The sequence below is a fragment of the Carcharodon carcharias genome, chromosome 21 (genome assembly GCF_017639515.1).
Source record: "Carcharodon carcharias isolate sCarCar2 chromosome 21, sCarCar2.pri, whole genome shotgun sequence".
NCBI classification, from domain to species: domain Eukaryota; kingdom Metazoa; phylum Chordata; class Chondrichthyes; order Lamniformes; family Lamnidae; genus Carcharodon; species Carcharodon carcharias.
The window spans coordinates 56,068,938-56,083,583 of NC_054487.1; the positions used below are offsets into that span (position 1 = coordinate 56,068,938).

At 40.9% G+C, this 14,646-nt stretch overlaps 1 protein-coding gene and 1 long non-coding RNA gene across 2 annotated transcripts in view; one reads left to right on the forward strand and one right to left on the reverse strand.

Moving 5' to 3' along the window:
• The window catches only part of tes (testis derived transcript (3 LIM domains)), a 55,617-nt gene that overhangs the window by 16,060 nt on the left and 24,911 nt on the right, over nt 1-14,646 (forward strand). Inside the window, exons 3-4 of the mRNA XM_041216155.1 lie at nt 8,324-8,576; nt 9,193-9,516. Of these exons, the coding sequence (XP_041072089.1) occupies nt 8,324-8,576; nt 9,193-9,516 (577 nt within the window). The remainder of the gene's footprint in view (nt 1-8,323; nt 8,577-9,192; nt 9,517-14,646) is intronic.
• LOC121293274 overlaps nt 1-14,646 on the reverse strand; it is a 140,413-nt gene that overhangs the window by 9,547 nt on the left and 116,220 nt on the right. The window contains exon 3 of the long non-coding RNA XR_005946473.1: nt 10,354-10,421. This is a non-coding gene — a long non-coding RNA (uncharacterized LOC121293274). The remainder of the gene's footprint in view (nt 1-10,353; nt 10,422-14,646) is intronic.

Here is a 14,646-nt window from a genome sequence, read left to right on the forward strand (position 1 = left end):
TCAGCCAAGAATGCTTGATACTCGCCAGTTCACAAATTTTCTTAAATTTCTTTTTGCTTTTCATCCTCCTATTGTGTTTTGAGCTTTCTCTAATTCCTTTCCAGTAACAGTGATTAATTTGTCATTTTGAAGTTCTAATTTATGTTCAAGAACACATATCCTTCCTCACAATTCTATGGTGTCAGCATGTGCCACTCTCCTTCAAAGCATTCCTTTCCTCTATTTAATCATTAGCTTTGAGTGCTGTTGCTGAGTGCTTTGCCACACCTTGCTCATGCTTTTCCTGCATTGCCATTAACTCTTTCTTTTCAGCTTGATATTTCAATGTCCTTTTTAAAACTAGTAGTTTAGGTTTGACTCTTAGGACACATCTTTAGTTGAAACAGTTTTTTTTGCAGTAGTGTTACAGGTAGTTATGGATCCTTCTGAGAAAAAGTGTGCTTATGACAGATGTCAGGTGGATAACATAACAGAGAACCAGGCTGAATATTGAAGATTCAGAGGGCAGTGAGAGAGTAATAGAGGCAAAGAGAGAGAGTATGAAAAAAGACTGGCAGCTAACAAAAGGAATCCTAAAGTCTTCGACAGGCATATAAGTTGCAAAAGGTTGGTAAAGGGAGGAGTGAGGCCGATTAGGAACCAAAAAGGACACTTACACATAGAGGCAGGAGACATACTTGAGGTAAAAAATGAATACTTTTCATTGGTCTTTATCAAAGAAGATGATGCTGCACAGGTCATGTTGAAAGCAGAGGTAATTTAGACACTTCAGGGGTTTAAAATTGATGAGGAGGCGAGTATTGGATAGGATGTCAGTACTTCAAGTGCATTAGGCAGCTGGACCGGATGAGATGCATCCAATGATACTGAAAGGTGGGAATAGAAATTGCAGAGACTCTGGCTATAATTTTAAGTCACTCAGTTTTCCTTGTACAACTTCAGTTTCAACAGCCTGAATGGATTTTTTCCAAAACCACTCGAGACAGCAGGACCCAGTCATTTCCTAATATAAAATCTACACCGTCAATAGGCAAGTTATCAATCACCCCCACAGGTACAGGACCAATAATTAAACTACATTTTAAAATAACTCTATACAAGCAATGGGTAAACAATTTCCATCAATACCCTACATCAATAGATTTATATTTAGCGAGTTTTCTGGAGGGAAATCCCTGTTGCCTGCCAATGTCAGTGACCTTGCTAATCCTGTATCTCTAAGAGTAACAATTGGTTTCCCTGCCTTACCAGACAAGAATGAGATCACCTTTAAACAGAAAAATTCCATAATTTCCTGCACCCTCTCCCACATTAAATAGCAAATACAGGAGAACATACAGCTTTATCATCAGCTTTGCCCGCTTAGGCAATATTTTCTGGAGGAACACCGCGCAATCGTACAAATGCTATATTTTTACTTAATTTCCAACATTCAGCTTTCACAAGGCCTTTTTTGTGAAATAGATAACGGGCCAGATTTTCATGGAGTAGTAAGGACTCTGAAGCCATTTAAAAATGCCATGATTCCCACCTCCCAGTGCCCCCGATTTTCAGTGGCACAGGTCAGAGTAACAAGCCTGCACCCCAGCCTGGCTGGCTCCATTCTGGGATAGACATCTCCTACCCCTTGAGATTTTTTGGTGGATACGGACCAGAATCTCCATGGGCAACATCTCCTCCACCATCTCCCCCCCCCCCCCCCCACTTCCCCCCGCCAACCCCGCTCCAAACTGGAGGGGGGGAGGAGGAGTTTGGGAGCAGGCACAGGCCTCTGATCAGCACCCCCAATAGGGGGGGCGTGCCACCATTTTAGGTGGGCGGGCCATTTAAGGCCCGCCCCGTTTGACGTTCACCGGGAAGCGCTATGCGCTCCCTGTGCGGGCGATGGGGGGATTCCCTCAGCCGGGAGTGCACTGTTTCACACATGCGTGCAAAAGAGCGCACGGATCTCCCTGAAGCAAAGTGCTGCCTCAGGGAGATTGGCTTCAATTCAAAATTTGAAATAAAGATAATAAAATTTCCCTGCCATGTCCCCTCATGTGACACTGTCACTTGATTTGGGACATGTCCATAACTTTTATTTAAACATTTGATAAAAATGTAAATAACTTCATGAAACCTCATCCTGTCCATGGATGAGATTTCATACTTTTACTGAGGCGCGCCTGGGCTCCTGGCCTGCCCACCAACCTTAAGCTCCATCAATCAGGTTAATTAGTTTTTTAATGACCTTAACTGCGTGCCCGCCAAACTGAAAATCTAAATGATGCGGGGTGATGTCGGGACGCACGCTGACTGGAAGGTGCTGGCCCATGACTCATGATTCATGGCCTCTCAGAGGAGACATGATCCATTGTCTGGAATATTTTGAAAGGCAAGGTCAAAAGGCCTTTAATCATGCCCTCCGTGCCAACTCATACCCCCACCCCCCCATGGCTTCTCATATCTTCCATGTGAACTCATGCCCATTCACCCAGTATACGCTCTCTTTAGAATCAGTGAACCCTGTAGTAACAATGGCATGCGTGAAAATGCTTAAAAAAAACATCCATTCATACTTTTTTTTAAAAAATCTGTTGTTGCTACAACCCTATAAAAGTGTCAATAAACCAGACTTTTAAAGTATAAATAACAGGATCTATAAGCCAATGACACCTCTTTATCTTGTGCAAATTAACATTGAGCTATTTGCAAACAAAATCACAATATAAAAAAAAGGCTTATTATAACATAATAAAGTTGCCAATCTTTTCTGTGTCAATAGACTTTTATGGGAGTCTGGACTCACCATTTCCCCTTTCCAGAACATTCTATGTCACTTTATTTTAGTGGAGACATATTAAAACTAACCATCTTGTAAAATCCAGCATTCATAATGCAGCCAATTTTATAACCATATCAACTCTAATCTCTTCTATACATTCTCTAAACCCCCACCAATCTCTGTTCCTGTAAAACCACCCTTAAAACCCACCTCTTCAGCTGAGCCTTTGGCTTCCAGTCTGAATATTAACTTTTATCGGACATCCGTTTATGTTTGATTTATGAATCACCTTAAAATGTTTTTCTTCGAGGCACTATATAAATGTAAATTGCTGCTAAATTATTCTTGTACTGGGTTATGGAACAGATCACTGTAATAGTAACAATTAGCACATTTTCCAATGGCGCTGCTTGGCTGTCTTTAAAACAGCTCAACAGCATTGTGTTTAAGATGCGAACATCTCAGTACTGTGGCCAGAATCTGGGGTTAAGTGCTTACGATCCCTAAGTTTGACAGTAGAAGATTTTTTCTTTAATTTTTGTGTCGTATTGTGTTTCCCGGTTAAAAATAGTAACATCTTATTAGTCTTATCCTGTATTTAGAATGACTCCTGTTGCTGTTATCACGAACAAACCTTGTCTTTACCAGTCTTAGGAGATATTAAGAAGTGAATTTTCTCCGTGTTGGAAGCGGCAGGCGATCAGCTGTATGCCGCCATTTTACACGGGCTCAGCACTACCTGTGCAGGCGAGGGCAGGGGTGAGAGTCGGGACCTGCGCTCTTTAGTGCATGCACGCGAAAGAGCGCAGAAATCTCCCTGAGGCAAGGAGTTGCCTCAGAGATTAACTTAAGTTTTAAACCTGGGGGGGAATAAATGAAAAAATAAAATTATTCAGACATGTCCCCTCATGTGATCAGGGTCACATGAGCTGGGACATATTTATGAATTTTCATAATTTTTATTTAATGAATGAAACCTTCATGAGACCTCATCCTGCCCATGGATGAGGTTTCATGAAAAATGCGAAGGCCGCCTTGGCTCTTCGCCTGCCGCTAACGTTAAGGTTGGACGGGCAGCTTTCTCAAGAAGGTTAATTAGTTTATTAATGGCCTTTAATGAGCCTTTGACAGTTCAGTGGGTGTGCAGCCAACTCCGGTGCACGCCTGCCGAACGGAAGATCACCACATGACATTTTATGCGTCGGCATGTGGGACCTGCCCCCGGCACACCGAACAGAAGATTCTGGCCTCAGAGTTGGATCACCAGCTGAAGCAAGGAAGGCAAAAGTATGAAAAGAAGGATGAAGCTCTCTACTAATTTGCTTGTACACCTCAACTATGCAGACTATGCATAGCACAGCAACATGAATTTCATTCTGTTTGTGTTTATTTGGATATGAAGCAGCTTCAAATGTAAACATTAGTAAGAGACAAATATAATTGCCTATCCTCAGAATTTAGATTTTTTTTGTTGAAGGGGTGAGACAGCACTGTTGTCATTGCTTTGTCTAATTTGCTTAATTCTGGGATTGGTATGGGTGATTTATCCTGATGCCAGTGTAATGAAGAAATTCCTTTCATGGCTAACAGTCTATTTTTGCATAATGTGTTTAAGTTTGGTCAAAATATTCGGCAGCTTGACAATGAGCCATGTGAATGTGACCTTCTGGCTTGATTTCTACCACAAGAAAACAACACCACATTTTATCCTGTGAGCGGCCACAGAAGAAATTTTAAATATACCCAATTGCATTTTTTTATTGGCCCCTTTCATATCCTTACATGTAAGTTCAGTGGATCATGAAACCATCAATAATTCAAATGGTACTAGGGACTCCATTCTATCTCTAGTCACAGACCACAATGTAAACAGTCGAAGTGTTATATTAATTCGCACCAGAACAGTCTGCCTTTTATGTTGTTTGAGAGACTGGCAGAATGCAATTGTCAACTGTCAGTCTTCCTCATCAGTATAGAATAAGTTGGTTCAAGAGACTTGTTGACTCTCATAACCAGTTATAACGGCTCAAATTTTGCTGCAAAGTTAATGATGACTTTCATGGAATCCATTTGATATTAGTGTGTAAATCGTCCAGCAAAATGTGGCAAGGAGAACTTAACCCATGAAGTGCGGATTGTCACAATTGCTGGATGATTTGTGCCACTCTGCTGTTTGTCTTACAAAAAGAGCAACTGGCCCACAAGCTCCCTGAACAGTTTCATTGAATTGCTGTGCTGACTTATTAATTGGCAGTTAAACTCCTCTCAGACAGTTCAGGCTGCTACTTAACAGTGTAAGTACCATTTTTATTGAGGAGACTTATGCTCCAGCAATGCCACTTAATCTCTTTGGCCCAAAAAGGGAAAAAATTAAATAAATATAAATTTAAATTACTAAATTTATTTAATTTAGTTTTCATTCTTACAGGTAGTAAATTGCTGTAAAGATTTTTAAAATTTAAGTAATTTTTTTTGAGCTTGCATTTCAGTTCTATTTTTTTCTCTCTCCTAATCCAATCTTTCTTTCCTTTATGTATCTGACTTGTCTCTAATTCAACCTCCTTCCATGTCATTCGTCTGTCTTTCTCAGCCATTAAATCTCATTGGTTAAGGAAAGACACTGTTGCTTCCAAAAGTTTATCAAGGTCCCTAATGTCCTGCTGCCCTCACTATGACATTAGCAGCTCTCCCTTCCAGCAACTTACAAGGTAAAAAGATTTTGAGCTAAGAGGTAAGAGAAAAAGTCTAACTTGCAGGGCACACCACAAGATACCTCTGTCCTGCAAAATCTAGGCTAGTGTGAATGGGTATCACCATATACTTTCCAATGAATTACAGTAGATTGCTGCAAGTCTCCACTCTGACGCAGCTAAATCAGCTAGCTTCAATGCGATGCTGCTGCATAACTCCTGGATATACTACATAAATTTGGTTCTATGAACTTATTTACCTACTTACCCAAACTGATTCTTATTCTGGTCACTCCCTACATGCACTGCTAGGAGAGTTGCTGGTTGAAGTGTGCATTTTCGGTCCAGATGCTCCTCCTGGCTGTGGCCTTGCTCTTTACATTGGAACCTGTTGTGTGTGACTGAGATTAACCTTGCAGCCATTGACTTACAGTTCACGATTGCTACTTTTCTCTTACTGTAATAGATATAGTTATCTTTTCTTGGCAGCATTCTCTGTAATTTCTCCTTTACTGTGTTGCTGAATAATGAGCTCAAAGGTTAGCATATTTAGAAAGGTTGGCCTTTGATAACTTGCCTTTACAACTTTCTCATTTACAGATGTTCCCTAACCTCACAAGTGGCTTCTATCGCTACCAGTCCAGATGTTGAATTTTCATCGATGCTGAATGCCATTTATTAAAATACTGTATGGATTCGACTGTGGGCTTTTAAATTATACTCTATTAAACTGACTACCCTGCAGCAGTTCTTCCTACTTTATGCGAACAGTGACGTTTAATAGCTGCATTCAAAGCTAGGCAGCCTGTACTGAAATTGAGCATAATTCAGTGAAGTAATGTAGCAAATTGTAACTGGCCATCTTGTTGATCTTGTGTTCATAAGTGGAAAACCAATGAGTTGAGTTGTGTGATTGAAGTGCATGGTATGTTGGAAATCACTTCTGTATGTATGTGAGGCTGAGTTAATAGCGCATCTGCCTAGAGCACACACATGGCTGTTTTAAACTCTTTCATTCAGACATGTTTACAACTAGGCAGTCATTCACAACTAGTGCATGTGGAATGAATAGAGTTTGTTGACATGGTGCCACTGTTATCCAGGTTAATTAGGAATATTGAGCCTGATAATGCACCAAAAATGTGTCTATTAACGAGTTTATTAAGAAAATGAGGTAAAGATATTTTTTAGAGTTTTATAATCAAGCAACAAAATAACTTTCACCATATTACACATCCTTGCTGTAATAGAACTTGAGAAGCCTAACTCTTAATGTGCTTCCATTATACAACTGAGGTACTTTGTTACATATTTAAAATAAAAGCTACTGATTGAGCTGGAGGTCAGAATTTACAAGCAAGTATAATTACATTTGAAATAAATCAGATATATAAAAAAACAAATACTGATAACGAAATATGTTAAGATTAATGCACACACATAAATATTGTTACAATTGCCATGTAAACCAAATATAACCAACTTTAACAAACGAACCCCCCCCACCCGAAATGAAAAAATTACCAACAAAATTTCACTTTTTGTAACTTTTACTTTAACACAAATTAAATATGAATTAATCCAACGCGAACTAAATATGAATTAACAGGCAAGTGATACTTCAAATAAAAGATAAATTTTACTTTAAATAGCCGATTCAACAAAGATATGTCTTGCACAACCACAAGCACAAGCACCTGCATCATTCCTCACAGACATGTTGTACCACATGCAGTTCCAAAGTTCTCTAGCTTGGCCTCCAGTACATAGGATCTCTCACTTTCCCACTCAATCGATTCAGCCCTCAAGCCATGTTCACCAGCAGCCATATCCTATCCAAGGTCCGTGGAGGCAGTCATCACCCAAAAGGCACGTTCCTGCAGAACCTCCTTAGCTAGGTTCACAACAGTCTTGATGGTACAGATTTCCCAGAGACTCCTTTATCCATCCCTTAACTAAAGCAGCAGCAGTAAAATTGTCCGATTCTCAATCAGTGCTCCTCCAACCTTGTCTTTGGCTCTCTGTCCTGTTTATGTCTATTTTACCATGCACTACCCCCACCCCTGCCTGCACAGGTAGAGCTGAGAGCTGCCACTCATGTTTCACGCTGGGTGGGCCTTTACTGGCCCACCAGCATGAAATTGCCTGCCAGGCCCCACCGCGGGCGGCGGGCGGCTTCCCAACAGACCCCGCCAAGCCCACTTGCCAAGGACAAAATTCTGCCCCTAAGCACTTTTCAAACTTTTTAAAAGTAATTACAGATGCAGCAGACATTTTAAATATATTACGGATTTGCTTTACTGCACAGCTTCCAGGTCAAAGTTCATCACAAAATATCCTTATTCAAGTCTTGGCACACTCATAACTAATATTGTTACTTGTAATTCTTTCATTTTTGTGACTGGTAGTTTTGTAATGTTTTTAATGCATAATCGTTTTCCCTACACTAGATTTTTAATTTAAAAATATCTGTTTCTTATATCTCTAACCATTTTGTTTCATGTTTATGCTATTCTATGACAGTAACGTTTCTTTATCTTCACTTGCTTTAGGTCTTTTTCCTTTTCCTTCTTCTCAAAGCTATTTCTCAGCTGAAGAGGCAGGAACCCTCTGTGGCTTCTGCTCGCACTCCTAATTAACTAGTTACTCGGAAATACTTGAGTATGCTTAAACAACTTTCTGATAGCGGGGGAAGATCCCCAACTTACTGTTTTTAAGAGACTGCATGCTGCTGTGCTATAGCAGCCAACCCTGCAAGCAAACCCTTTCCTAAAATATGTATGGATAACTCACCATGCCTGGAGAAGTAATTTTAAAATAAATAGGATCAGTGATTCTGCCAATTTTAATGTCGATCTTAAATTCACAGAAAGATCTGTCGTAATTGTAAATGTGGCCAAGAAGAACACGACGTCCTCACTGGTAACGAAGAAGACAAGAAAGTGGGCAAACTTTTTGAGGATACAAAATACTCGGGTCTCATTGCAAAATTTAAAGCTGATGGAGTCCCTGTTTACAAGCGCAATATGGTGACACTCACTAACCCAATAGCAGCTAAGAAGGATGTGTCCTTCAACACTGTTACATATGAGTGGGCTCCACCAGTTCAAAATCAAGCTTTGGTAAGTACACAACGACTGTGTGTGTAAACCCATTCGTTCTCAAGAGTACTATTGCAGATTAGTTTTGTTCTAAGCCTGCTTCTAAGCGAAAAGGAAATTTGAGACTTGTAAATTTTTTTTAGAATAATATTTAAATTGTTCATCTTCGGTTTACTGTTTATTAACTGTAACGAGAGTCTTTTTTTTCAATACTACAGTGATGACCATACCAATAATTATATGCATCTCAGGAAAAATTGAATAAAAATTTATTCAAAGAAATCTACGTATCTAGCCACATTGGCAGACTACAATAATGTCCCTTTAGCTTTTCCAAGGCAGCCTGTATAGTTTGGCTTTTTGCCATTCCAGAAGTACTTACATCGCAACAGCTGCAGATTTATCTTGTTGTTTTATCTAGAGCTGGAAAATTATCATCTTATAAAAATGCTTATGAAAGGTTGAATGCAGTCAGTCCAAGGAAGGTGACCATTTGGAAAACTACTTTGATTTATCCTTGGACAGCGATGTTAGATGCTTTGTGTATTTCCTCAGGGGCAAATAAGGGAAAGACTTATCTTGCCTGAGTCACAAACTTGGAAGGCTGTAATAATCCAACTAATTTCTTCCTTTGAAGGCTGTGCGGTACATGGAACTGCTACCAAAGGAGAAGCAGCCAGTGGCTGGCTCAGAGGGAGCTCAGTATCGAAAGAAGCAGTTGGCTAAGCAGTTGCCTGCACATGATCAGGACCCTTCGAAGTGCCATGAGTTGTCTGTTAATGAGGTGAAACAGATGGAGCAGTTTGTGAAAAAGTACAAGAATGAGGCTCTTGGTGTTGGTGACATTAAACTCCCAGATGAGTTGGAAGCACAGTCTAAAGAGCAAAGCAAAAGTGATATTGGTGAAAGAAGTAAAACAGCTGCTGTTGGATCTGTAGCTGGACAACCAGCTAAAAAATATGTAAGTATTAAAGCTATGTTGGTAAGGTGGAATTTAGCTTTAATAAAAATTACCTTTCCAGACGCTCAACATTTTAAAGCTGCAGATTTCGAAACAAATTGCACTTTTAAATTTGTAATTCTTGAGTGGCATCACTAATTCCTGATTAGTTGTCTAGAATTAATAACTCGAGTGAATGTCTGTGCTTTATTAGACAATGAGCCTGGACTATTTTTATTTTAACTGCAATAATGTAAATTTTCTGAATAGATATAACTCAAAACATTTTGAAAATATTAACATTCATACATGGTGCATTGCAATTTTAAGTGACTCATGTTCTATCAATTAATGTAAATTGATCTGCTCTAATATTTTCCACATACTGGTTTGTTAATAATTTGTTTTTGGTTTTTAGGGGTGGTTGTTTTTTGTCAGAGGAATGACAAAAAGGCCTAGCTCGAAGCAGATTAGTTTATTTTGACTTATTTTTCTTCCATTCAGCATTACTTTAGTAATGCACATTTATGAGTATTATGCCTGCAGCCTAAGACAAAAATATACTTTGATTCTCCCCAAAAGTGTAAAAAACATCCTTAGAGTTACCACCTTGACTTTTTTTTTTAAACGTGTGTGACGAAATGAGCTTGTGTTTACTATAGAGCAGTACTCTTGTCTCAAGGAGGCATCACAACTTGAGAGCAAATCTTGAGTTTATTTACCTTCATCTCAACCTGGGGATGAGACTGATGGCTGGCAATTTTCCAGCCACATTGACTGTTCATCAAGATGGTCTATACACTTGGTATCTGATGATATCCTAACAAAAGATTTAACAAATGTCATGTAACCACTTACCGGTTTTCCTTCCTATTAGCGACGTTAAATTACAAACTTTGCATCTGTCATGTAATTGACTTTGACATCTGTTGAGAAAGAAATATCAAATTACTAGTGACATGACCAGATGAGCATTTTGAATCTTGGAACTGAAAAGGTTAATTCTTGTGGTACTGTTTGGTAGTTGTATATTTAAATTGGTGTCTCTTCTACTTTTATTCAGCTACAAATTTGAAATGTAAGTGGTGCCTTTGTGATAATCAGTGCACTTAAAGTAATTTATTGTTTGTTAATGTTCTGGGATGGTCTGAGGATATGGTATGGCAATACATAAATGAGAGTTCTCAATCAATTTGTTCATTCTCTCTCTCTCTCTCTCTCTCTCCAGTCAAGCTGATTTTGTTTTGCGTAAAATAATGCATTTTACTCTGTAAACAATGATGACTCTAGAAAACTGGACATGTTACTCTACTGCTCTCTCTCACCCCTCCACCCCCAACATACTTCACTAGGAGAAGAATAACCCTTCAGCACAAGAAGGAAAGTTGTCACTAACTTGCAAGTGGTGGGGAACTTAGATGCACATAAATATAGCACACATGTTGGCCACCCATTGAGGGGTGTCATGTTGGGTAGTCATTAACATGGAACCTAAGCAACACCATTTATTTGCGTTTTAATCTTTGCAAATAATTACAGCTAAAACCTTTTGAATGGTTTTATTTGTTGTGCTGATGACATTGGGAATACTGGCTAGAAGGTGCAGAAAGAGATTAAGGGAGTTGAACAACATTCTACATAGATTGAGACATTAGTTGTGGGATGGTGTAATCAAGTGGGCAATTGGAGGGGCAACTTCTGAAAAGGAGGGAATTACAGACCTTGGGAAGCAATCGGGGAGGGTGGCAACAGGATCGGAGTCTGGAATATCACAGGGTGTGGGGGTGAAGTTGGGAAGGAGATCAGGCGTTGTAGCCTAGGGTGGGAAAGATCAGGGTCCAGACCTCAGTTATAATGGAGCAGTTACAGCTTCAGAATCTACAGGCAAATGCTAATGAAGCTTCAGGCTGCCATAGCATCTGAAGCGGCTCCTGATAAGGGGTTCTGGGTCAGGTCTGAAGCAACATGGGATGCGGGGAGGGGGAGGCTATTTGGGGCCTGGGTCAGTGATCAGTGATGAACTGGAGGGGTGAACATACGTTCACGTAAGTTGCTTGCCATCTTTGTTGCAGGCAATCCCTAGTCTTGGTTTCTCTGAGTGTCACCAGATAGTGCCATCTACCTCCAAGGCAAAACCCTCTTGTAGAAGAACTTCAATCGGGTGCTAGACCCCTCATTTAATTTTCAAAGGGCCTGTCACCTGCTTCATGTGTGGCTGAAGGACACCTCTTGTGTGCCCTTACCCAATATGGCAAGCAGTGACTTTCAGTCAGATGTGTACACTTCCTGCCCACAATCATGGGCACTTAGTAGGCTGCTTAGTGCCTGAAAAACTGGTGCAATGTATCCCAACCCTAGGCCTTAATCTCTCATCCCACAAGCTCTTTTATGTTTGTTCTAACTTGAACTTAACAGCTTTGAAATGTAAGATGTGAGGATAAAATGTATCTTCCAAACTTTTTCTTTAGGATTCTTTTATAAAGTTGCTGTTGTGAAAGAAGCATTGAGTCAGTAAATTGGTTTTGGTTATGTCTCCTTTTTTCATTCATTCATTGGATGTGGGCATCACTGGCTAGGCCAGCATTTATTGCCCTTCCCCAATTACCCTTGAGAAGGTGGTGGTGAGCTGCCTTCTTGAACCGCTGCAGTTCATGTGCTGCAGGCATGCCCACAGTGCTGTTAGGGAGGAAGATCCAGGATTTTGACCCAGCAACAGTGAACAGCGAACGGCGATATATTTCCAACCCAGAATGCAGGAACAGTAAAAATTAGGAAATAAGATTACTGGTCCAAACTCATTTTTCCTTCTGGGAAGTCAGGATGGTGAGTGACTTGGAGGGGAATTCCCAGGTGGTGGCGTTCCCATGTGTCTGCTGCCCTTGTCCTTCTAGCTGGGAGTAGTCGTGGGTTTGGAAGGTGCTTTCCAAGGAGGCTTGGTGAGTTCCTGCAGTGCATCTGGTAGATGGTACACACTCCTGCTCTTGTGTGTCAGTGATGGAGGAAGTGAATGTTTATGGATGGGGTGCCAATCAAGTCAGCTGCTTTGTCCTGGATGGTGTCAAACTTCTTGACTGTTGTTGGAGCTGCATTCATCCAGGCAAATGGATAGCATTACATCACACTCCTGACTTGTGCCTTGTACAGGTGGACAGGCTTTGGGGAGTCAGGAGGTGAGTTACCCGCCATAGGATTGCTAGCCTATAATTATAGTTTATAGTTGTAAAATCAGATTCAAAGCAAACTAGAGTAGATTCAGTAGCAACAATATTCTATTTATGTACAATACTGTAGATTAAAAAAATTCCACTGCCTTTTTCACATGCAAACAAAAAATGGGATTGAATGAGGCCTGCACTTCTCGTTCATCTTCATTAGCTCTCAAACAAATAATTTGTTTTGAGAGGTTTTGTGAATTAAATGTTGTGGGCTTTCCCCCACTGAGCGGTATTTCACCTGGTACCATGAAAACACATCCATGGTTGAGCAAAATGCTTCACGTTTGGGAAATACAGCAATATTTCTTCAGATTTTTTTTTGGGGGTGGGGGGAGGAAGAGAGAGAGGAAAAAGTCTCTGCTCTGAGTTGATTTCTCGCTTGCTTTTGCCGTTTAGTTGCAGCGGTAATGACTGACCTCATTCCCCTGTCACTGCTTCAGTGATGACAAATTTTCCCCATATACCTACGCAGAAAAAAACTCGAGGCGGCCAAGATGGGGTCATGAGCTGAAACATCGGCTCAATCCGATGACGTCTTGATAAAGGAGTTAAAACCAGTGTTAGGAACAACTTCCCAGCAGATCATTAAAGATCCAGCAATTAAATTACCTGTTAGTGCTCATTAAAGCAGCTGCATGGCACTTTGGTGGATAGTGCTTCAAATAATGACCTCTCCGATCGGCAACCAGCGGAGCAGGAGTAAAAGCATTGCTGAGGATTGCCAGCGCTATTTAAAGCTGAGCTCTCTCGGGTCACTAGCTGTTTGAGTTAGACTGCATTTGAAGAGGATTTTTGAGACACATCAAGAGACTTCCTGAAACACTTTTTTTGTCAAGATTTCTTAAACATTCTATTTCCCAGAAATTCTCTGAGGACTTTACCTGTAGAGGATGAGTGTTGTGCTACTATACCTTATTAGAAATCCCATAGGAGTCACCAGGAGAAAGGGAGTGCTTGCTCATGGGCACCTTACTAGGGGTCCCACTAGTTCTGGAGGAGGCGATGAGGCCAGGCAGAGCAGCACCAGCTGCTGCAAGAGAGAGAGGGACAGGAGGGTCCAGTGGGATCCTCTTTTTTTTTTTCCACGACCCCGCCCCCTCCCTCGGCCCGCCACCCCTGCTCCACCAGGATCTCGAATACCATGTCCAAGACCTCTGCACCCTCTCCCTCAGTTCCAGAGACATCCCGAAACATTCTGTTTAGTGTCAGCCATCTTCACTTGAAGCGAGTGTGAGAAAGCTATATGTACAGTTCCATGAAAATTGTCTCTAAACAGTGCTTGGGTAGTAAACCTACAGGTATCTTTTTTATTGCCTCCCAGAACATTTAAAATTATGGTAATCAACAGTTAGCTTCAGAACTGTTAGCTAAAACCAGACTTTCAAACAGGTGTCTTATTAGCACAGCATCCACTTAGTGTCTGCTTTCACCCATGGGCCTGAATTTAACCTTTGGCAGGAGCGGTCGGGAAATGGACTGCTGACCGCGATCGGACCTTGACCGGGATTTTATGTTGTCTGGCCAATTAATGGCTCAGCGCTGCTGGGCTGGGGGCGGGAAGAGGCCGGGCGATGACATTACTGCAGGCGTGGGTGAGCGCTGCGAGAGAGCTCCCTGAAGACAGATAGCTGCCTCAGGGAGCTGCAGACCTAAACTCATCAAATAAAGGATTAAAAAGCTGATCAAAGAATGTCAATGCATCACAATCAATCACCTGCAAATATAGCTGATAAAAATGCAGCCCACGGATATTTATTTTTATTTTATTTCATAACGGAAATTTCATCCCGCCCCTGGATGAGGTTTGATATAAAATGCAAAGTCCACCAGGCCAATTTGCCCATCCGCCAACTGTAAGGACCATGAAAAATCTGAGACAATTATACCGTTAATGGGCTTAATTGCCCTCTTAATTGTCGGCGGGAGCACTTCCGAC